This window comes from Ptychodera flava, chromosome 7 (genome assembly GCF_041260155.1).
Source record: "Ptychodera flava strain L36383 chromosome 7, AS_Pfla_20210202, whole genome shotgun sequence".
Lineage (NCBI taxonomy): Eukaryota > Metazoa > Hemichordata > Enteropneusta > Ptychoderidae > Ptychodera > Ptychodera flava.
In genome coordinates, this window is record NC_091934.1 from 34,169,853 (window position 1) to 34,194,162 (window position 24,310).

General features: G+C 38.4%; 2 protein-coding genes across 2 annotated transcripts; one reads left to right on the top strand and one right to left on the bottom strand.

Annotated features, from left to right (window-relative positions):
- Window positions 1-2,159: 2,159 nt before the first annotated feature.
- On the bottom strand, window positions 2,160-14,191 carry LOC139137370 (MFS-type efflux pump MSMEG_3705-like). Its single transcript, XM_070705424.1, has 7 exons — window positions 13,802-14,191; window positions 11,698-11,820; window positions 6,950-7,216; window positions 5,556-5,610; window positions 4,694-4,876; window positions 4,006-4,359; window positions 2,160-2,801 (listed from the first exon to the last, which is right to left on the bottom strand). The coding sequence occupies exons 1-7, from the start codon at window positions 13,927-13,929 to the stop codon at window positions 2,451-2,453; spliced, it is 1,461 nt and encodes a 486-aa protein (XP_070561525.1). The 5' UTR covers window positions 13,930-14,191; the 3' UTR covers window positions 2,160-2,450.
- A 3,788-nt stretch (window positions 14,192-17,979) lies between these two features.
- LOC139137371 (uncharacterized) lies at window positions 17,980-23,758 on the top strand. The gene is made up of 7 exons (XM_070705425.1): window positions 17,980-18,054; window positions 18,362-18,446; window positions 19,644-19,768; window positions 20,186-20,241; window positions 20,614-20,841; window positions 21,517-21,610; window positions 22,282-23,758. The coding sequence occupies exons 3-7, from the start codon at window positions 19,645-19,647 to the stop codon at window positions 22,587-22,589; spliced, it is 810 nt and encodes a 269-aa protein (XP_070561526.1). The 5' UTR covers window positions 17,980-18,054; window positions 18,362-18,446; window position 19,644; the 3' UTR covers window positions 22,590-23,758.
- Window positions 23,759-24,310: the final 552 nt, after the last annotated feature.

The following is a 24,310-nucleotide window of genomic DNA, read 5'->3' on the forward strand; positions in this document are numbered from 1 at the left end:
GAATGTCTTGGCCAATGTTATCTCTCTCACTTTTTTGTCGAAACATCTGTTTGATAGTTTTCTGACTGCTTTCATATATGTTTTCTTGAAGGTGCACACGCCTTGGGATATCCTCCGACATTAAGATGACTGATGGAAAGCCGTAATGTTGCGTATGTGGACGAGGGTCAACGTTCTTATGTTTTGAATAAACAATGTCTAAAACGGCGTCGTTTTCAGATTTCATTTGAAGGTCTTCATATGTACTTTTAAACATTGCTTTTAGGGTTCATAGGGATGACCTCAGTCATATTTCAAAACTAAAGTAAAACTTGTTACGAAAGTGTTTGTTTATTGTGACAGTGGGCCAGTTTTCTCAGCTTTGGTCATAATATCAACCCTGAGACTGATTCTCTGATAGTTTCAAATTTATGCAAATACGTGATGTCATTTAATGAAGGGGAATTCCCTCAGAAGGAGCACATTAAAAAGACTATTGTGCGCTCAGTGTTCCGCCAGCATTTAACCACTTTTTTCACTGTTCCTATTTGCCCATTGAATGATTTCCAAACAGCCAATCAGCAACGCAATAGCCTCATAGGGGTCATACTGCATAATATTGAAATGCATTTCTGGTGAAAAGTCGCCTTCACACCACAGCAAGAGTTTGAGATGGTGATTTGATAAAAACTTTCAACGAAAATACGTACCATCTTCTTCATGGCAAAAAGTTCTGCTTGTCTGTAAAACTAGCTAAACTCGTGCACCTTTTCATCTTTGTAAGCATTTCTGGTAAGAAATTTGTGTGTTACCTAAAACTTTTTTTGCTTCTGTAATCTTTCTGTGTCTTACCTGTAGAAATCTGCTACCTGTCTGATGTTTGGTGTCGCAGAAGGTTGTAGCTCATTTGTTGGACGAAAATGTGTTGAAACAACCAATCAGCTAAAAACCTTCTGAGCGGCCGCACAAACAAACAACAGGTTACAGCGTTCACAGTCGCTGCCTGTTGGCCCAGTTCAGACCCGTACCATGAGTATAAAAGTTACAATCACAAATACGCGCCACTGACAAGTCAAGGGGTAACTTGATCAGCTCACATTAGACATTTAAATTTGAGTTTGAATTTGGAATAATTTCCAGATTTTTTAGTTGTAACTTACATGTAGTTCATTATTCCCCAAACTTCATAACTTACCATTGTACCAAATGTTGCCATTTTGTTTAATCATTCAAATATTTATTCATCATGATAAACCTTGAATTACCAGCATCATCAACAGATACGACGCTTCGGTAAGACAACAAAGAGAGGCCAGTGACGTTCTGGTAAAACAGTCAGTAGCACTTCGGTTTTAACGCGCCCCAATCTCTTTCAAAAATCAGGGGTCAGGGGTCACTTTGCAGACGTTGATTGTATCTCAACAAATTATGTTTACGCAATAATGTACATCACGTCCCATAATGGACGAACGCCAACTTTTTTGCACAACATAATGTACGATATAGTACAAAGCTTGCTGAAGTACTAGAGAAACATATTACATAATATTTCCGACATTTGAAATTCAAAATGGCCACTCATTCCTGTTAAGTCTATAGGGAAACATAACATTTTCAACAAATTTTTGAAAATTTTGCTTACACCAAGAGCTTTAGAATGAGCCCCTCAAGCTAGTGATAGACCAGAAAGTATTGAACAATCTGAAAGCCCGAATGCCTGTCCTCGAGGCGCATTCTACCGTAAGGCAATATGCGCTTCGAAAGTGAAAGTTTTGCTAAAACTTTCCTATATCATATATATGTATATGAAACTTTCAACTTTTCTCTTGCTAAATTAACAATAAAAATTGATGTCACCGTGCAAAGTTGTGAACTAGCGAAACAAATTACCAAATATATTTTGCGATATTTAAAATTCAAAATGGCCGCCATCCCTGTGTTAACTCTGTGGGGTAAATTAAATTTTGATTTTCCGGTGAAAGCTTTTCTTTCTCCGAGAGCTTTAAAATGAGCCCCCACAAGTGGTAGATCAGAGAAGAATTGTAGAAATTTGAGAGTCCGAATATCTGTCCCTGAGGCCGGCGCATTCTACCTTAAAAAGTAAAATCATGAACGTGTAAATATGAGATAACGCAGCTATTGGGGTTTTGTGGTTCCGCCCTTTGACTTAATCATTGTCCTTGTCACTTCATAAAACAATTTTATTTCTGTGTTATACTTCTCACACAGTGAATGGTCAGTCATAACCCATGTATTACATGGACATACGTTTACTAGATCTTCAGTCGTGATGGCATATCTCGCTAAAATGCAATTTTTCAAGATGTGGTCTTATCTGATAGGCAACCACTGTATGATTTCCGTTGGGTGAACAAAAACACACTTAAATTTTTCATCACGGCGATGGACCGAGAATGCGGCCAATTTTTCATAAATGTCCATTGGTCATCGTGTGTCCGATCTCTTTGAGATCAACTTTCCACCTCTTCAGCGTCCGTTCTGTCGCCAGATGAATGGCCCATACAAACATGAATAGCGCACACGTATACGCCCCGGGCCAGAGCAAGAGCATGGCTATTTTCCAATTGTACATTTTTCGGATGGCCGGCAAGAGTAAAGTCAAGTTGCCACCTATCATGTTGATGGCGAAAACATACACCGCGATGGCCGATGTTTGTCCTTCCCGGCGGGGCTTGTTCTACTACGGCCGTTATGGCGATTCCACTCCACATTTCATTGACAACATACCCAGGTATTAACATTAGGAAACACAGCGGCGGTGGCAACGACAAGACAAGCATTGCGCATGGCAAAGACAACACCTGAAAGTAAAATGCGAAATTATGAGAAACTAAATAACTAACAAACTGAATAATAGCTGGCTAGATAGTGAAATACTGAAAGAAAGTAATAAGTAATTTGACTGACTGATAATTTTTGTCAAAAACTAAGAAAGTAATAAGTAATTTGACTGACTGATAATTTTTTGTCAAAAAATTAAAAAAACCTTACGGGAACAATAGCTATAACATTTGATAATAATTTTATTATATTTTGTATTGGAAAACAAGTACTTTTTGTTCTCCCATTGTTCAAAAACAAAGTGCTGGCCTCGCACACACAACTATATGAAATGTTATTATTGACAAATGAATTCTAGTACGGACTAAAATTCAGTTGTTAACAGTAGCAGCTGGAGGGTAGTACATACACAAAAGTCAGTGTTGACAAGTTCAACATCAAGCATTTCGGCAAGCCTTTGGAGTAGAAAGAGAAACAATATTTTTCACAAACAGAACAGCCATACTATTAAATGCACCAAACGATACGGCTTATTGAGCTTTAAACTAATAAACTCAAAGTTGCACTATCATTGCCCCTTTGAGCGCCAATGTCTATTTTTGTCCCCTTTATAAAATAAAGCCCAGGCATTTTTATCAGCTTTTCGCCAAAATTTTGAGAAAAAACTGTAGCAAATGAAATGCGATGTCCATTTGGTCCAAAATTATCAAAAAGTTACCGAAAAATTCATAAAAGCTGGTAAAATTTTGCACTACAATTTTTGGCGGGAGAAAATTATAGCGCTCAAAGGGCTAAAGCAGTATGCGCGTCGAAAGTGAAAGACTTAAACTTTTGCTCAAACTTTCCATAAGAAATATTTCAACCATTTTTTTTCAAAATCAATAATAAAAATCGGGAGTCGCCATGCAAATTTTGGAACTAGAGAAACAAATATGCAAGATTTACCGATATTTGAAATTCAAAATGGCCACCATCGCTGTGTTAATTTCGAAACACTATAAGCCGATGAATAGTTTTCTTACACCAAGAGCTTCTCAAAAGATCCGAATCGGTCTGTCCCCGAGGCGCGTTCTACCTTAAAAGTAAACTTTTTCATGGACGGATGATTTCATTTCTGTTTATTCTGCAAACTAGATAATTAATCGGATATGAATGGTATTTATTTGAGTGTATAGATCTATGTATATGCGCACATGTGTGCGCATTCGAAGGAGGCAAGCTCACCAATGAAAACAGGATCACCCGAAGTCTACCGACGTAGCCTTGTTCATAATGTATGGCTATTCTATCTGCTATTATTCCTCCCGATAGAGATCCAAGTAACCCCGCAACGGCCGGTATCCAGCTTAGATAATTTTCTGTGGGAAAACCAGGGTAGTAGTGATTGATGTAATTGTGGATATTGTAGTAGAAAGTGTGTCCACCACCGCATCGAATTGCGCCACCAACGACAATCACGGCAAACAGTGGATTTATGAACGGCGCCGGTGCAAGTGTCCGGGTCGACATGTGCTTAGATGCGAATGATGTTAATGGGCTGTAAAAGCTGGATTCCTTGTGTTGGACGTTTTCTGGTAACTGAAAAAGGGAAGAAATAGCCAATATATTGATCCGTAGCTCTTACATAAATCTAAACAAGGTACATGAAGATGTTAAATGGTAGAGAATGGAAAAAATGGAAAGATGTATAACGAGAAAATGAAATTGATTATTTCAAGATCATAATAGTAAATACATGGTTCTGTTTCTCCTTTTGTTTTTTATTCACCATCCATATTGCGAACACTTTATAACTGAAAGTATGCCATCGATCGAATGAAAGTTAAACCTTTCCAAGGATATGAAGTCTCTCTCTCTCTCTCTCTCTCTCTCTCTCTCTCTCTCTCTCTCTCTCTCTCTCTCTCTGTTTTACCTGCGTAGCGGGTTCTCTTATGGTACAGTAGGTCAATATTCCAAGAATTATCCCTGGCAACCCTGTGACGAAGTACGCATGTCTCCACCCAGAATGTGCTGCCACCATCTTGATGACGTAAGCCAAACTGTAGCCGATGTTGACACCACACATGAACAGACTCATAGCCATGGCGCGTAAATTCTACAGAGATATGTGGATGACAGATCCATGTCATTTCTCATAAAGATATATTTTTTGTTTCAAACATGATCTGCTTCAAAAGGCAACAAAGATATGGATATATCTAAAACACATGACTTTATAAAAATATGCAAGGCCAAAGAAAAAATTGTGCTGTTCCGATAACCCGACCTACCCTATTTTTTGCCTGCCTACCCTAAACATTTTAGAGCTATGTAAAAAAAAAACGAAAAATACCCGTAAAATCACGTGTTCGTTACCTAGCATTTGATTTTTGCTTGAACGAGGACGTCTTATATGTTTTTATTCCTTTTATATGTATGATACGTTTTTCTGGAAATGTTGTGGCCAGTGTTTGATCGCCCTGAACCCCTGAAAAATGCATATTTAAAATAAAAATATTTTGGGGAAAAAATCCTTGCCGACCTACCTACCCTATTTTTGAAAACCATGTTATCGGAACAGCACAATTTATTTTTTTAGCCTAAATGCAAACTGTGATTAAACATTAATCCAGTCGGCATCGGTCGTATTGGATTAATTTTATCGATGTGTAAACTTGTTTTAGTTTCATCAAAATGATTTCATGTTTATTCTTGCTATTGATGCTGACAAAGCGACGTTTTCTGAATCCCAAAAGAGGCAAACTTCCGATGCTGAGAGAAAACTCTATACTCACTGGCGGGAAGTAACTGGATAGCAGACTCGCTGCAAACGCCGCAAAAGCTGCTTCGCTATGAAGACAAAGATAATACATGAAGATTGTCAAACGTAGTCTACATTCGTAAGAACTGTCAAAATTCCTCCGCAATGTTCTCAAATTCACACCTATTCCCCCTAAGCTAAATAACGGACAAGCAAGTAGCCCCTTGACCGCGTAGACCGAGCCGAAATGTCCGATTGACACTCAACTACAAATGTAAAGACCCTTGAAATCTGTGAAAAGTACTATGGCCAAGAAAAATAAAAAGTTTGTTTCTCATCCTAGACATATTGCAAAAATGATGCGGTGACGCGGGTTTTTCTTCTCATTTTTTTTATTTTTCGACCAACAAGAACGCGCAAAAAAACCCATAAAAACAACATATGAATGCACGCAGAGATAAATGCACAGCAGTGTTGCTTTTGTGTTTTTGTATAGCAACAGTTCTGTGGTTTGTCTTTTAGTGCGGAAATGTACAGTTTTAACAGCTTAATATAACAATGACAGATGTGTAGTTCTGAAAAGAATGGAATGTTAGTCTCAGTTATTTCGTTTACAGTTCTGTTTTATACAGCACTGAGTTATGCACTATCGTCGCGTATTTTTGCGTTTATTTAATATATTTTTCATTTTATTTCCTCATGAGCAGAGAAAAAAGGTTGACACGGCGGGTCTGAATTGACACGCGCGAGGATGAGAAACGAACTTTTTATTTTTCTTGGCTTAATAGCCTGTTTCCTATTTCCACACCTGGGAATTATATCACTCATTTTCTATGTATCTAACGCAAATGTCTGGGCACCGTGAAATAATATTTCCACTCTCATATCTGCGTGCCTATGGAACAATTGTGGGTTGTTCCTGAAATACGATGACGTTCATAATATGATATATATTGTGTCGTGTAACATCATAAGCTGGACTTACCAGCTCACAGACCATTGTGTCTTTTTTATTGAAATCAAACGTTTCGTGTTCCGTCTTATTATGTCATAAAATATTCTAATTTTATTGCATTATACAGTTGTTATTTTTCTGGTGTTCAGGGTGATGCAACCGGAAGATAGGTTCTCGCCGTATTCAAATGCGCGAATAATTCGACTTTTTAAAAGAAAACAGAGATTCAACTAAACCCGTTAAAACTCTTTATTTTGTCTGACAGTGGTTACCATATAGTAATAAATTCAAATTAAACGTACAAATTCTCGATTTGGTGCCGGGGATTGGTGTTGTGTGGTTATGTGGTTTTACTCCTGAACGGAGTCAAGCGCGGTGACCAGATTGAGTGAAATGTTTCAGTGATCGATATCGTCGGGACCTTGAACTCTGATAGTGAAATTTAACCGCCCAAAATGCGTCATGTAACTTACAAAAAAGCGACTCCCAATCTTGTCAATGCCAGCTGGATGAAGGACGATGCGTACGAGCCGAAGATGAGCATTGAACTCCAGGATATTGCACAAGCAGCGATTACGTTTTTCCTGTTGTTTCTGTTCCTTTCCATGACCACTCCGACGAAGACTCCGGTTATTCCAAAGATGACGTTGAAGAGCGGCCCAGCGAGGAGTTGGTACTGAACTCCAGTGCCGGTATAATGCCAAGTACACGTCGAGTGATTGTCCGATGGTACCTCGCAACTGTATATGGAAAATATACAGTTATTATTCATTCAATTGAATCGATAAACTGATCGATCAGTTAATAAATCATCAGTCTATCAATCAATTGACCCACAAAGTGTCAGCCCAGATGGTTCCATGAATCTATAAATAATATATCTATTTACACATCCATTATTCTATACTTAGGCACACACATAGACGCACACGTATATACGTACATACATAATACATAATACATAATACAAACAATCATACATACATACATACATACATACATACATACATACATACATACATACATACATACATACATACATACATACATACATACATACATACATACATACCGACATACAGACATATTGACATCAGTCTCTGCAGACGTAATACGCAACTTGCCTACGGTTATATGTGACTCTCGCTTTAAAATCATGGTGATTGTATCTATTGTGTGTCTGCGATGAATTGAAAACATTCCAAACTCTATCCAATTATTACACAATTAAATTGACATGAGAAACAAGGTCACAATGACGTCATGATTCTCATTCTCGATTAAATGATAATGTAGATATGCAGATTCGCAATCGGCATTTACATTATACATCTAACATGCTACTATTAGCAGACTTTACATAAACGACTCTGTTATTACTTTATAATAGAATAATATATTTTTATAATGATATTTATTATGGTATAATATATTGTCATAATGATACATCACCATATGCTGACATGTTACGTCGACGCCAATACATCAGAGTCTGATTTCTATTAATGCTGTATTATAGAAGTGATGCATAGAGTACTTCCAAATCGGCTTTTGCAAGTTAATATCAGGTGTCATTTGTCCTCATTGAATTTTGATTGATGCGTACAAAGTACAAAATAAAACATTGCAAATTCCAGTATCTGAATAAAAATGTAGTGTTTACATGTCTTTCCTGCTAGCATACGGTAGCGTCATCGCGGGAACTAAAAAAATCGCGAGTTCTGATTCAATGTCGTCAATGCAATGCAACTAGTCATCACATCAATTCGATTTACGTGAAACTCTATTCCTTTTTTCCATTGATACGAAATACACCATATTTACTTGTTGAAAGGGGATTATACAATAACTATTGTTGTGCTTTTTAAAACTCTCAGTTCAAAAGCGCCCATTATTCTACCATAAAGGAATTAATTTTTCTACCTCTGCTGACAGAAATATTGTTTGTCTACATAATGCTACATAATAAAGTTTGTTTGCATTTCTTTTATTGAAATATTCAAAAAGCATTGGTCACAGCATGCACTAAGAAAATAAAGTAGATATTATGAAATACAAGAAAATATATAGCCAGGTCAATTTTTTTGAGAACAACCCCTCGGTAAACAGCTATATACGTGTCAATTTATGTTAATAAATGCTAATCTCGTGAGGAGTACAAGCTAAAAAGGCAAGATTGTCCCCAACATGGTGACTGAACAAAGTTGTGACAGCTGTTGCCTAGTGGTATATACCGACATAATCAACCCTATTTTCCTGATAACAGAATATAATTACATACGAAGGACATTAAGTGTGCCATGGTGTCACATTTACCTTATACAAATACGCGCGAATATAATAATTTTCAATTTACATATGCTACATATAGTACCCTGAGTGAATAGGCGAGCTTGATTCTGCCCTTCAGCATCACGGCTGTTAATCCTGTCACTGACATACACAAGGTTGGTGGTGACTCCGGATTTCCTTCTAAATATAGCAACGCGCGCCCGCAACATTGTGGTGCTGCACACAGAAATTCTGACATACCCTCTGTTTGTTTAGCTGTTTTTTGTTACCGCTCCATCATTTGGCATTAAAATTTATGTTTTCAGTCAGAATATCGGTGCTATCAAAATACCATCTTTACCATTCAGATTATAATTTCCAAACTCTTGTCAATATTGTCTTGTCAATATTAAGATTATAATTCTCACGTCCTCAGTGCGCTAGGAGTGTGAGAACACCAGTGTGAGAACAATTTGTTCTCACACTCTGTATTGTTGCGCGACCGAACACCTCGTATGTGAAACGTATGTTGATTGGTCAATTCTGCTCAGCGCCTAGTTCTCTGTACGAATTATTTGACGAATAGAACATCGCGTAATGTACAACTGGCACTATAGCAGACAGACGACTGAACCGCAGAGTGAACAGGTTGTTCTAGATTTGAGTACGGTCAGCGTCGGCAACAAATACACGGAGGATGACCGCTTTTATGTTGTAACGGGAGAATTCAGGCCATTACAAACCTATCGGCTGTTTACGCTCGTCGACATATTTTCTTGAGAAGAACTGACTTGACAGCGATACAGTTAGCGAAAGATGAGCGAGCCATCTACACACGAGGCTGTAAGCACTATAGCAGACGACAACGTTCTCGCAATGTCATCAACAGATGGCCACCAGAGCTGTTTCGCAACATTTTCCTCAGATGACCTGGATAATTTTGTGGCTGACCAACAAAACAAAATTGCCATATCGGTAATATACATGTTAACGTGTTTGATATGCGCATCAATGAAAGGAACTTCATTTTTCTTTGCGGAATGATACAAATGAAACAAGTGCAATCGTGTGCTGGTTTTTGATAGTATAAACCTACCACAATAAAATGCAATTTTCTAAAGATATTGGAGGGACGTGAGAAAAATAATCCCACACCCCAATGGGTTGGGATGGAATGTCTCACACTCGTTGGGGAATTCTGTCTCACACTCGCCTTCGGCTCGTGTGAGACAGAATTCCCCAACTCGTGTGAGACATTCCATCCCAACCCGTTGGGGTGTGGGATTCTATTATTCCAAACTCTTGTCAATATTGTCCGACAAATAATTATATTTGCATATCACTGATGGAACTCTGACGTCATCATGATTTTGCCCTATTCCGTACATAGTGACGTCACAGTGTACTTTTGCAGTCTACTTTTTTAAAATCTGCTTATAAGGAATTTGCAACATGTGTAGGTGTTAAACTTTAAAAGAATTCTATTATTTGCATGATGCATAGTAACTTTAGTGAAAGATCGTCTGGCGAAAGTGAAGGTTATATTTTTCAAAACTCTGCATCGCAAAAAAAATCATTTTCAGCAATGTTTGCTCCTCCCTTTTTGTTAACTACCCTCGCCATAGATTTATCATCCCATGCCCAAATCCTGTGACTGAGAAACAGTCGAATAACAGTGTCATGAGGTTTTTGTTTTCAGGTCTTAGTAAACCCTTAACCCTTTGAATGCTGTAATTTTTCCCACCAACATTTAAGGTGCAACATTTTGCCAGTTTTAATGAACTTTCGTGAAATTGTTTTGATATTTTGGACCAAATAAACATAACATTTAATTGGCTACATTTTTTATCAAAATTTTGGCAAAAACTTGAAAAAAATTGTATATTTTATAAGGGTTAATATGCCATGTTCATATACCACCATCGGGTAAAGTTTGGTACAGCCATAGAGGCATAACATGTGCCATATGTTGAAATTTGAACAACAATTTGAACACTTTGTTACCCCCAAAGCGTTCTCTTCACTGACGTAATCCGCTAAAATGTACCATGCCGAGTAGATTTTGGCATTAATACACTTTGTAGCGATTTGGCAGATGGGGAAATAACACGCTGGCACTGTCAGTGTTCTGATATTCTTTCATAAATGTATTTCTAGACTATATTCATAAACAATTATAGTTTATTAAGTTTTCGTCTTCCAATATTCGCATCTTAAATACTCTTTCCTATCGCCACCTTATCTTAATTGCATGGCCAATTTATTGAAAAATTCAACCATGGCATCACGAACTACAAATTCAACTCTCACATTTTACCGGGCAATAAAGATTGTCATCTTTAGAGATGATTCTCAAAACACTTGTACGCGATCAATTCGCTGCCTTTGTAGTTAATGCAGACCTTACTAGACTTGTTCTATATTGTTGTATGTTTGATTCAAGTTGCTGCACATTTTATGTCATCTTTTCATTTCGCTTGTTTTGTAGTGTGTTGTGGGGAATTGGTTTTGTTTGGTGATTCTCACCTATTTCAGTCTCCCAATCCTCTGCAGACTCGTCTTTTGATTGTTTACTTTTAATAAATATAAATAACCAAATAAAAAGAAACAAGAATGTAAATTCTTTCTCAATATAACATTTTACTTTGAAATGGTAGACGGCATGCAACTCAAGTAGCAGGATCCATCTACCAAGGTATGTCATGGTCAAGTACACGATAGTTAGAGGATGTAGATAACATTGAAGACCTGGCAACAGGCGAACCATTACGGCTGTGACATATCCCTGGCTAGAGAGTAAAATTTTTCCATTGTTTTTTATATATAAATCTGAACTCCGAAATTAGAACATACAGGCACAGGTGACCTTTAACCTAAACCATGGTCGGATGGTAAAAACCGCCCATTTTCAATAAAAATATTAAATTGCTGTCAAGGAATTTTCACTCACAGCGTCATGTTCTTTCGGCAAATATCGTCCTTCTTCGGTATCCGCCGTTCGGTGGTCCGACATTCTCTATCGCCGAAGTGCATTTCGTTCGCCATCTGCACGTTCGTAGCGACAATCACATATCTATAAAGTAAGTTCGCAGAAAGTTAAGCACGACCATAATATTACGGGGAGTGCAAAGTAAGCTTAAGAATTGTTTCTAATGTACATCTATATTCCTCTAAAATATTAACATGAAGTGTAGACTATTGAGAAACATGCAGCATGAAATAATGTTGGAACATTGTTTAACACTAAAACATGTATGCCGGGACACGCACAAATAAAGACATAATAGATAGATAGATATATAGATATATATATATAGATAGATAGATAGATAGATAGATAGATACATACATACATACATACATACATACATACATACATACATACATACATACATACATACAGACAGACAGACAGACAGTACAGGACAGATACTGTATCACACACAGAGAATTGAGCATGCCTTATTGTACAGTGTAGGGGCTTGCACTTGTATTTAACTGATATCGTGTCCTGGAAGACAAACCACTAAAGTGAAGCATGACACATTTACGATTTTGTTCGCGAAGTATCATTTATTGCGTTAACATTAAGCTTACATCGTACACGAGTTTTATATTCCATTGGATCCAACCAGGTGTACAATGGACACAGCTGTATTTTATCCACACGACAACATATCACAAACATTCATCACAGTGCATTATGGGTAGGTTCCAGGACTTCCCAAAGTGTTTAATACCATGTTGTTGTCATTACAGAACGAGAGCATTAAAAGCAGTATTATTTATATAAAAGAATGATTTATTTGTGTTGCCGACCTTTCTCTGAGAATATTAAGTGTTGCTAACATTCTGAATATAACAGAAGGCTGGCACACACCATTTGTGAAATGTCAGCCATCCTGATTAGTCTCGAAAAGACCACAGCCTCTCAGACCGGCGTTGCCATGGAACCCTGTGAGTCCAGTGAAAACCACATCAACATTTCGTGCATGAGTAGAATTGCATTATCGCAAATTGCAGGATGTAACCGAGATCAAATCGCAGGCACAGATGTACTATAATGTGCATATTAAATGTCCCGAGTTACAGTATATAGAAACGGTCGTTTAACCTTTAGTTTTATGTAGAGTGCTGTTTGGCATACAATGGTAAAGACTTATTACATGTATGTATGTATGTATGTATGTATGTATGTATGTATGTATGTATGTATGTATGTATGTATGTATACAAACTTGCAAGGACTGAAGATATGATTAATGTTCATATTCTTGTAAACTTCTCTTCAACGAATTCAATCTACGAATACACAGAATGTAGTCGTGCTATGGAGGGGTGATAACATTGTTGATGCAGGCAGAGACCACTCATACGTCGGCCTCTCTCGTATTTACAGCAAAATACTCCTTTAATTTTACGACGTCATCCATCACTCCCGTAATACTCATTAAACACAAACAGCGCACTCTTTATTTCTGTGTTATGCACCATGGAACCGACGGAAACAGATGTCCACAACTACGCTCAGTTGGGAAGCAACGGTGATGCCAAACGTATATGTTACCACAGGGCGTATCAACAAGTTGCTAGTCTCGAACTCACCACCGACTGTGAGGCCAGTATTTCCGCCTTCTAGAGGGAAAATGCCATCCATGATTTTTACATTATTGCTTATGCAACTTTTTATGTAATATCTACGGCTTATGGAATATGTGTAACGAACTCCACACAAAAGCTGGTCAATATAGGATTCACTTCCGTGGCTCGAAAATGTGGAATGCCTCACCCACAGAAACCAAACAAACAAACCAAGAACCAAGCTATACACCTTCAAACGCAGACTATATCAGAATAAATGCTCCCTCGCTACTACTCTCTTCTTTTTGTAATATTTTTTGTGATTTGTAGTTATGAACATTACCCTCTGTATGACCCCCTATGAAAATTACTGTAAAGGGCGACACAGCCGCTCAATGAAATTGTAAATAAAATAAAATAAAATATGAATCTAAAACCTTTAGATACGAGTGACATGTGAGAGCAAAACAGACCTGCTTATCTGATTGGAAGCCAGCAGCATCATCATTATCCAAGCTACATACAGTGGATATTTGTTGTTTGACACATGATGGACAAAGTCCTTATAAAAATATCCAGTACTGCTGCCCGTCTCTCCCATCCCGTCGACTTGAGCACTCCAATGGCGCGAATCTCACGCACCCACCCTGTACACAGGGCAAAATTAGAAAGCTACGTCGCCTGTATACTGTGTTACGTGTTACATTCGGAAACACTGACGCATCTAAACTGTCTCTATAAATGCACCACAATGAAGCGCGTAATCCAACGAACAGACGTGCAAAAGACGCCCCAGTTACACTGAGAGCTGACGACACCAAAGCGATTTCATGATGGTGTCAGCTGATGTCGATTGCCACAAATGAATAATAATGTAGTAAAATTGAAATATACACAAGAGGCCGGGCCCTCGCTGGCACAAGTGTATGGTAACACAATGTCATTGCCCTCCGATGATGTTGTAATTATTTTCAGAGAAAGAGTTAGGTGTCAGAGGGCGTTTGGCAGCTGTCATCATCGAAAGGTAGAATTTCGTCAAGCTTATATAAAATAGTAGGAAGTCCAGTCAACAATAGCTAACTACAACCATAGACACTAGAGGAGGAAGACCTCAAAACCCATGCTACAACCTCTGAAAGGGGTACAGCGGTTTAAATGCAGTGTCAAACGAAAAGTCGATATCACAATATTGATCTAAGTTATTAATTTTCAATACATCTATTGTACTAAAATTTGCCACGTGCACAATGACAGGTACTGACGGGTATTTCTGAATCACTGCACAATAAAAAATCATCAAATGTGTATGCTTCCGCATGATAAAACTCTGATGCTTATTACATTTTGGCCTTTCTGCATGTATCAGAGAGAGAGAGAGAGAGAGAGAGAGAGAGAGAGAGAGAGAGAGAGAGAGAGAGAGACTGAAATGTGTCCTTTCACCATTCTAACATTGGACACTATTCATGAAGAGCAAACATCACTCGATCATATCCTTTGTCGTATCTGTCAAAACTGGAAATTCCAACAAATTTTCGTCCATTTGATGGTATCAGTAATAATGGCGAGGACACACATGTATGTCCCCTTTGTCGATAACTGAATTCGCTTTTCTACTCTGGAGTCCGAAGTTCGGCGCGTTTGCAATTTCAAAAAAACAAGAACGACACAGCGTCCGTTCCCTGTTGCAAAATGATGAACGCACCAGGTCGGAAGCGGGTGTAATATTTTGATTTGCACTCTCCCTGCGGCCAACATGTCGATATTCTGCTATCACAGCGTAGCTTTACTTTTAGTCTTGCAATATCTGAACCAACACAGACTGTTCAGAATTGCTTTATCCTAATATATCTTTTAGGGACAGACCATTAGATTTTGGGAGGTGGGGATGGTCACATCAGATTGTGAATATTTTTTGGTACACAATTGTAAATTTTTGAATATGTTTTTCTAGGTAAACTGTCAGATTTATCATTTTTTGCTTTCTGATTTATTTATTTTTTATTTTGCAAACTAGTCTGAAGATTTTTTCTAACTTTTTGCATTGAATTATTTTTTCCGTTTTTGACCACCCCCTCCAAAGATCTAATGGTCCATCCCTTATGAATTACACTGGCGCCTTGAATGACAGTCTTTCACATGACGTCAAGTACCATCCTGAAATGTCACAAGTAGCACACAGGAAGAATCAGTGTCTAACCTTTTATACAAATAATATTTTATGGAAGTTTCCTTTTTGGGAATCATACATTTTCATGCATTATTAAAGAGGGTTTCAGCATTTTATTGTGAAACAAGTTTCACACTCAAAAGTCTGTGAAAACCAACAGTTCAACACTTCTTCTCATTCAATGTCAAGTCCAATTGTATAACAGTGCACACGAACGAATGAGCAAGGAGCCTCAAAGGTCACTGTCTCATTACTGCAGGTATCAGCTTTGGTGACGGCCATGTACATCGAAGTTTTGGCTGCACGAAGAGTTCTCTAACCGGGATACTGTTCACTATGGAAATCAAGGATCACAGAGTACGGCAAAGCATCCCTAAGTCTTTACTGGGGAAAATGGACCTACTCCATCGAGCCCCCCGAGGTGTTGGGCGGCCAAAAAGGCTGCCACCATTGTGGCGGTATGCATTGCCCAACACTACAGATAGAACACGTAAAGAGACACGGTCTATTGCCTTGTGGTGATGTGTGTTACACGGCGACATCAACGTCACATAAGACGAGTGCCTTTGTCTTTCGATGACTGACACTGTCAAAGTGAATAGCACCAACTCCCATAATAACCGGGAGAGTTAGTAGAGCGCTGGCGAGGGCTAATAAAAGAAAAGTCAACATACTCACGGTAAGTTAATTATGAACCGATTAGAAATCTTATCCATGCTTGATGTTAGAAAAGTGTAAGGTAGCAGGAATTTTGAGGTTGTGGAAACAGAATATGAAAAACGAATATGTAATAACCCTTGGAAATGCTCGCTAGGGAAATCTTTAAATGAAATTCTTTGTTTTGTCATAGCTAAAACTTACATTCTTAGAAAGGGATAGCTTTCTCAGTTGTTTTTCCAAATCCAATAGAAATAGAAACATCACCATCTGTATAGTAGATATCAGAGGTAACTGGCGATACGAAAGAATTGACACATTTCCAGCAGACGGAAATATTTCTGTTACATCTGATCCAGTGAAATTGCATCTTTGCCTCGTAGAGAAACGACAGAAGATGTAAACCGACTGGCCAGTTTTGCTCTTGCCCTAACAATTAAAGCTAAAGGTACAAGCATTTTTCAAAATCTTACGAAGTAAGATCGAAAATGTAAAATTTTATTTTCTCCATAGAGTAAACACTGGGATAGCGGCCATTTTGGATTTCAAATATTGGTAAATGTTGGATAATTTGGCGCCAAACTTCAACTTTGAACGGCGACCCCTGATTTTCAGTCTTGATTTGGTGAGAGAACGGTTGATAGTTTCATTGGAGCAAAAGTTTAAGTCTTTCACTTTTGAGGCGCATACTACCTTTAAAAGTTGAAATTTTAGCATCAATCATACGGTAATGCCGTGGATACCGAGAAAAATCTTTATAAGACGCTTAAAATAGAATTTTTTATTTACCGGTCGCGTACTGGTAGGTTTTCAGAGAAAATTAAGAAAACAAACACGATGTTATCACTATTACAAATAAAAACATTATTTTTCACAAAAAAACTAAATAAAAATTGAGCTAATGTTAAGACTTGTGTTTTTTGTCTGTGTTTGTTTTCCCCTGGCTGGTAGGTTTTCAAAATGCCAAAGACAGCAAACAAAGAATTTTCTTTAAATAGCCTTAGCCGTAAACTCTGGACGAAAGTTTCATCTTTTTGCATCCACATCGGACAAGACATTCTCCCTGTCGTACACGGAATACTGTTGACAACAGAGTATTTCTTTAGGCTTTTAGATGACAAGTCCGCCTAGTTATACTTTCGCACAAGATGGCACCGCCCATGCATCTCTACATCATGACGTCATCAATGAAACTATATGTCACGGGTCGTAAAAAAAAAAGATCCCGGATGCGTTTCAAATCATGTTCTAGCTACGGTCGATTAGTTCCCAGGCATGAACTTCTGAACTGTTTGTAATATTGACCTACAACATGAATCAATTTAGCTTCCTTTAGTTTGAAAAATTATGCTTCATAGAACAGTGTGTATAAAAATTTGCAAGATATGATGATGGCGGGATCTGTCCGGTGCTTTCGATTTTAAACTCCTACTGTGTTTTGTTTGTGGGTGTGCCTTCCATCGCACCTTCAAGTCTTCCACGGCCGAACAACCAGAGCTATTTTAGGTCAAGTTCAGGACTTTCTTAAAAAAAAGAATGCCAATTCATCTTACTAGTAGCTCAGATTGTACAGATTAATCTAATAATATTTTGCAACTAAAGTAAAAAATCAAAAAAACAGAGCGTGAGATTAAGAATAAAGTCCGATTACAACAGCATATGGTGAACACGTAGCAACACAAGCATGTTGATTGATAAGAACGCTGGGCCGCTAAGTTAAACCCATTTGCCACTTCAGTACAAAGCTGCATGACGATCAATGATTAACGTATTAACATAAAGCAGAGTGTACCAATGGAATGACCCGTGTCATCATCGTACTCATTTTGTGATGGCGCCATTCAACAAGATGAAACTATGACGAACGCCACATCCTCGCCGGCGATTACAGCTGACAGGTTGGTGAGTGAACGTAGGACCAGTTCAAATATTTCTTGTAACAAAATCGCCGTGTAGTGGTGTTCTTTCGAGTATAAGAAGAGGAGGCTGTACATCTTAACAAGATGTTTAACAACAGTACGTTGGTATATCTACTCCGGTTTAAATATTTCTGCCCCATGTCTACAATGCAACACAGAACAGCCGTAATTGTGCGTGATATTCGGGCAAAACATTTCCCCTCATGCTTGTTTGTGTGCGATTCAAAACTATTATCCATAGTGCGAAGACTAACGCAAACACGCCATTTGAAATTTCATTTCGTTTTCAGGAGCGTCACGTGTCCCTCTACGGTAAAAGGTTGAATGTCAAAAGTGGGTTACTGTGACGTGCCACTACCTATGAGCAATCTGCAGGTATGTGAACAAAAGTGCAACGTCGTTTATGAAATGACATTTCTGTTGGCATATGCGACTTTTATTCACGCTTGTTCCAATTAGGATAAATGGCTGGCTGCCCGCATGCCGCTGCTGTCTATCGATCGTGTGCATTGTTCGAGAAGGGTGGTCGGTAGCTTCCCTGAACTCTTTCGCCTTGAATTCACAGAGATCATAGAAACGCACTTTCAGAATCACGCGAGAAATGAACCCTTGTCGTCATCATTGCCTCCAGAACGCAATGTCAAGGTTATCATACAGACAAGTGACTGAAAAGGCGTAGGAACCCACCAATAAAGCCATCGAAGTGAACAAAAACAGCTCGTTAACGAAGGTTTTGTTGTCATTCATTATTGATTACTGCTAGGTGGTTGGCGTGCCAAGTCCTGCACAATGCAAGCTAACGCTGGTGTCGCTTTTCGATTCCTGTAAAATATACCGCAATGTCACCCGGCCAAGCTGAGGAGTGTTCCTTTTTTAACCATTTGCTATGTAGTGATACATAGAGTCAAGCAATAAAGAGACACTTTGGAGCAAAGAATGTACGCAATTAGATGGTATACATGTTTTGCTTATGACTACTAAGGGGTGGCTTTTTGACTGAAAATAGCCTAATAATTTGAATTCATTTAAACCCTACATATCTTATTAAATTCAGTGAGGTTTTACCGTAAAAACAACGATAGATTATTGCAAGTTTACTGAGCTTGGTAATTACGTCGGTCACTTTCTGACGGGAGGAAACACTGCCTTAGAAAGGGTATACACAAATGTGCCGAGGATTTCAACATCCATTATCGCTTTACATATGTTGATAAAATGTAGACTTTTGACCCTCATTTTTGACTTCTGAACAATTTGTTGCGCCGTTTGACCTATGATTTTGTTGAAGAAGTGTAGTTTTTTCAACCAAGTATTTGGTCAAAGATGTAGACTTTGGACCCACCCATTTTGACGGAAAATTGTAGAGTTTGTGCTTTATGGTTGGAACTCTCAGGGCATACCTGTAACCAATGCGGAGTAAGCGCCACCTTTCGAGAGTTTCTTACTTCCATTATCACAGAGGGCTAAATGGTTTTTGCAGAACAAAAACATAAAGGCTCAATTCCAAGTGTATCAAGCCGCTCATTACCGACACTTTTTTATTTCATTCTTGACTTTGATCTTGGTCTGCAGGATGATATCCAGGTGGTTTATTGCCACCATATATTCAGAACTGATATATCTTCTACTGATAACAATCGGGGTTATACTCCATAGCGCATTCGACTACAGATGGCTGATTGCAGAAGCTGTTATCTGTAAGTACTCCCTTCACCAACCATAGTCCATCTATAGCACTGGCAGTACTAGTTAGAAGCTAAGACCGATAGAATGGCTTATCTCATTGTGATTAAGACTGGGCTTTGTTTGCAAATTGTGAGATCTCGCGAGACTTCAAAATCGGACAGATTTCAGTGTACAGCGAGATCTGGCCGAATATTGATATTTGTCTTTTCAGCACTTGATAAATAACACGAATCGTGCTTATGACGTAAACTGTAATCTCCCCTGCATTTATGGAGGGACTGTGCTGTAATCAAAAACTACTGTGGTACTCAAACGCCGGAGACATCTTGGACTCTGGTCTCTCAAAGTTATAAATGAATTTGTTAAGGGTCAATGTGAAAAAAAAAGCATTATTTTTGTCGAATACCTATTACATTTTCTATTTATAGCTCCTGTTGCCAAGGTAACATGTGCCGTCCTTTGCAGAAGAATACAGGTTATAGCGGTACGTTGAACGTTTGAAATAAAGACCCTTACTATAGACTATGTACAGAAAACAAAAGAAGTTAGATACAAAATCGGGCCTGGCCATTGATCTTTGATTTGCTTCTTATCTTTACAGTGAAATATTGCTTTTGATGCATTGCTGTTAATAACTACACTGCCGGGTGGGGGAGGGGGGCTATTTCTTTTTCGCACCAAGGTTAGACGAAATACCAGACTGCACATTCTGTATATTATTTTTGAATTTCGGCTGTCATTTAATTTTACCAGGTAATTCACTCGAATACCTAGATGTCCCAGAATGTACAAACAATTGATATGTGAATCTGTAATGATGTAAAATATTGGAACATTTTTCTCTGAACCAAATTAGAGAAACAGGACCTATGGAGTACGGTCAACAAGGCTGGAGAAGTTGGTGCTTGCGTTTCTCATTTTAGTCACAATGGCTGACTTTGCACTGGTAATTGCTTTGGTTATAATCTCCTGGGCACAAAGAGAACTTGACTCTGGAGTCTACATCCTAGCAAATAGCGTCATTCTTCTAGGCGTTGTGTTCTTGCTGAAGGTTGTCTTTTGCTCGGCGAGACTGAGTACGATGGTGAGTGTAAACCTATTGATTTCTAATGAAGCTCGGTGAACTAACTCTAGACGAATGTTTAAAAGCCAGTTCGTGATTCGATTTGGCTTTGGGTAAAGTGTTTCCCACGGCAAGAATGCCCAGCCAACGAACTTCAAGTAAAACTGCCACAATGGAGGTATCACACAGACCCCCGTAGTGTCAGAAGGATTCATTTTGATAATGGTTAAAGCAAAGACAAGTTCTCTTTGTCTGTGGTTAAAGAGACGGGGTACTGCGCCTATACGCCTTTTTTGTCTATAAACAATCTATTTCATACATGATATCCAGATGCATCACGTTAACATAGCTGCAACATTAAAATTTTACGCTGAACATTGTGACAAACATGTTTTTACTTTCATCAGTTGCCAACGTACCTTGAATGCAGTGTTTACATTGTTCCCATATGACCTTTGAGCGCAGTTATGACGACCCCTCCCTTTAAACTAAACTTGCCTATAGACAATAATGAATTGATCAGCGTACCCAGCAGATTCTAACCTACTAGCAAGTGAGCGAGCTACCTAGTCATCAACCACTAACCCACCAACCTACCCGCCGTACCTACCAAACTCTCGCGCGACAAGTCCATCCACACAAACATCCATACATTGGTATCTTTGATCGATCACAGTTGCTTTGTTTGCTTCTCAGGAGAACTATGGCTCGGGTTCATCGTGCTGCTCACAATCACAATACTCGTCACCTGAACATGATGATTATGTTTACTCGGTATCAAGGGAAATAGGTACGGTAACGAATAATCGATTTTATCTCCAAAATTCCACGAATAGTCCGTGTATCGCACCATATTTTTTTACCCATTTGGCCACATCTTATCTAATTTCACTAAGATGGCGTCATGCATGCATGAAATATCACTCAACCGCCTACTTGTTGTTTACATAACAATCAATGGCATTAAGTAAAAAAGTCGTAGAAAGGCGAAAACGTAATTTGGTTATCAAACACGGAAACAATCTGTGCGATTGTCATAGTACCTGAAAAACGACATTACATTATGCGTTCAACCTATAAAATTACATCAGCAACAGATATATATATATATATATATATATATATATATATATATATATATATATATATATATATATATATATATATATATATACTTCAAGTAGAAAGTAATAATATCTGTAATATCTGTTATTTGTTACTTAGCTTTCATGAATTCTGCGTTGTTCACGCAGAGAGTCAGACAGTTCTGTCTAAGTGTCTGTCTCTGTCTGTCTGTCTATCTGAAGAGGATGCATGAAACTTAAGTAACACATATTACAGATATTATCACTTTGTACTTGAAGTAATTTGTGTATAAAGCTCCGCTTTTAATGGTCAATATATATATATATATATATATATTGACAGCAGTTTTTCATCGTTATTTTCACATAACAACAGATGAAGGTAATACGCAAAGGAGAGATGGTCCTTCGAGCTATGGCGCGGTCGCTCCCCGGAGACAACGACAAGATTCAATCATCTCCAGAGGGCGCGTTCGTGAACTATTTCAATGTGCAATATGTCTAGGGGATGTCAAAATGCCGGCAACTGTTTGTACATATAGGGGAGGCTGTGGCCAGATAGTCGGCTGTTCCTCCTGCTGTGACCCTGTCAATCAGTGCCCTTTGTGTCGGGCGAACTGGCCACACGTCAGCGAACGTACGCCATTGAAAGTTCCCGGTCTTGGTGAACTCATGGGCCAGTGACGTCACGTGCGTCGCCGTCGGCTTTACACAGCCCTTCTCAGTACACCAAACATTCTTGAATGTGCAGAGATATCCGATAGCGAAAATCCACTTTGGAGAGAGGGGCTTGATTGGTGCAGGAAAGTCGAAAACACCACTCATTTTCTGCTTCATAAAAAGTATTGTTTGCAAACAAACACTTGGCGGCAAAAGTTCTTGATATGCTATTTTGATCGAACGGGTTCATTAACTAGAATGCGCCTCAGGGACAGATATTCGGACTCTCAACTTTGACATTACTTACCTGATCTACCATTTGTGTCGGCTCATTTTAAAGCTATTGGACTACTGAAGTTTCACTGTCCTAGTTTTGTGAACAGGAATGTGATCAAACTTGTCTGACTATGACTGAAAGTCGTAAGTTAAAATATTTCAAAAAAAACTCTTTGATTATTTTCAAAAGGCGAAAATATTAACATCACTGATCAAACTTTACGTAACATCCGGGCAAAAAGTCTTGCTCTTTTTTAAGGTATACTAAAACTCGGCTGATATTTTACAGTCCAACATATCTAACCATATAATAAAATCTTCCGCGCCGATGGGTGTTTCTCTTACGTAGTACTACAGTTTCAGACGACCATTTTCGGTTTGCTTATTTGATGCTGGTTGTTTACAAAACAAAAGTTAGTTACGAGTGCGCACGAACATAGAGTTATGGTATAATGTTGTGGTATTGCACTGCAGTGCAAATACCATTGGCACGCGCGCGCTCTGATGAAAGTGAATGGCGGTACTTATGCAATGGTGTTTTCCTGTGGTTGCGATCAAAGAAAAATATAGCTATTTTACAGTCTAAGAGTCCAACCACAAATAAATACTGTTCCTTGGGATCTTGATTATACAAGACTATAAATGTACTAGACATAAAAATCGTATTAACTTGGGTGCGTCAACGCAGGTGCCACTTATTATATATGCAAGGAAGTGAAAACAGTTAGATGACAGGGTCATAGCACATTCAATCGTTACTGTCGATCGATGGGATAATACGGTGATGCGAAGAAATGAAGCAGCCCATACACTTTTTCCATTTCTTTGGTTCGTTTGACACGTTATATACGAGACTTCAAATCCACAGATGTATGACATAATATACCACATAAGTGAATAAAGCATTCTATTACAGATTCCTTGCCACTGTATTCTTTCATTCGCCATGGAAACAACAACAGTTTCATTATGTCTCTGTTTCTTGATGTTACCTCACTGTCAGCCTCTTAACAGCGTCATCGTATGCAGACTCTTCCAACTTGATGTTGAGAATACCTGAAATATACTGATGCGACGTGAGGGCGCTGCATAGCGCTCCTTTCTTTCAAACTATGACTACATTCTCCCCACAACAAATATCACACAAAGGAGATTGATCATAAGGAGTAACCGAAAATGTCAGATCAATAACTTATTATCTTCGCCCCAATTTTATCTTAACAAAATCGGAAGCATGGACAAATTGAGGGAAAAAAAGTCTGTATGTATATTCTACTGTTAGCATACTATCTATGCTTCACATTTGCCAAACTAAGCCTAGACATGATATTTTAACACAGTAAAATATTCTCTCAAATTGTTCTGGTGATTTTACCTTCTTCATCGACTTGTTGTAGTGCGTAAGATACAAGACCATGTCTTTCATCTGTGGTAATAAGTCATCACCACACCCAGCGTCTTTGTACGTC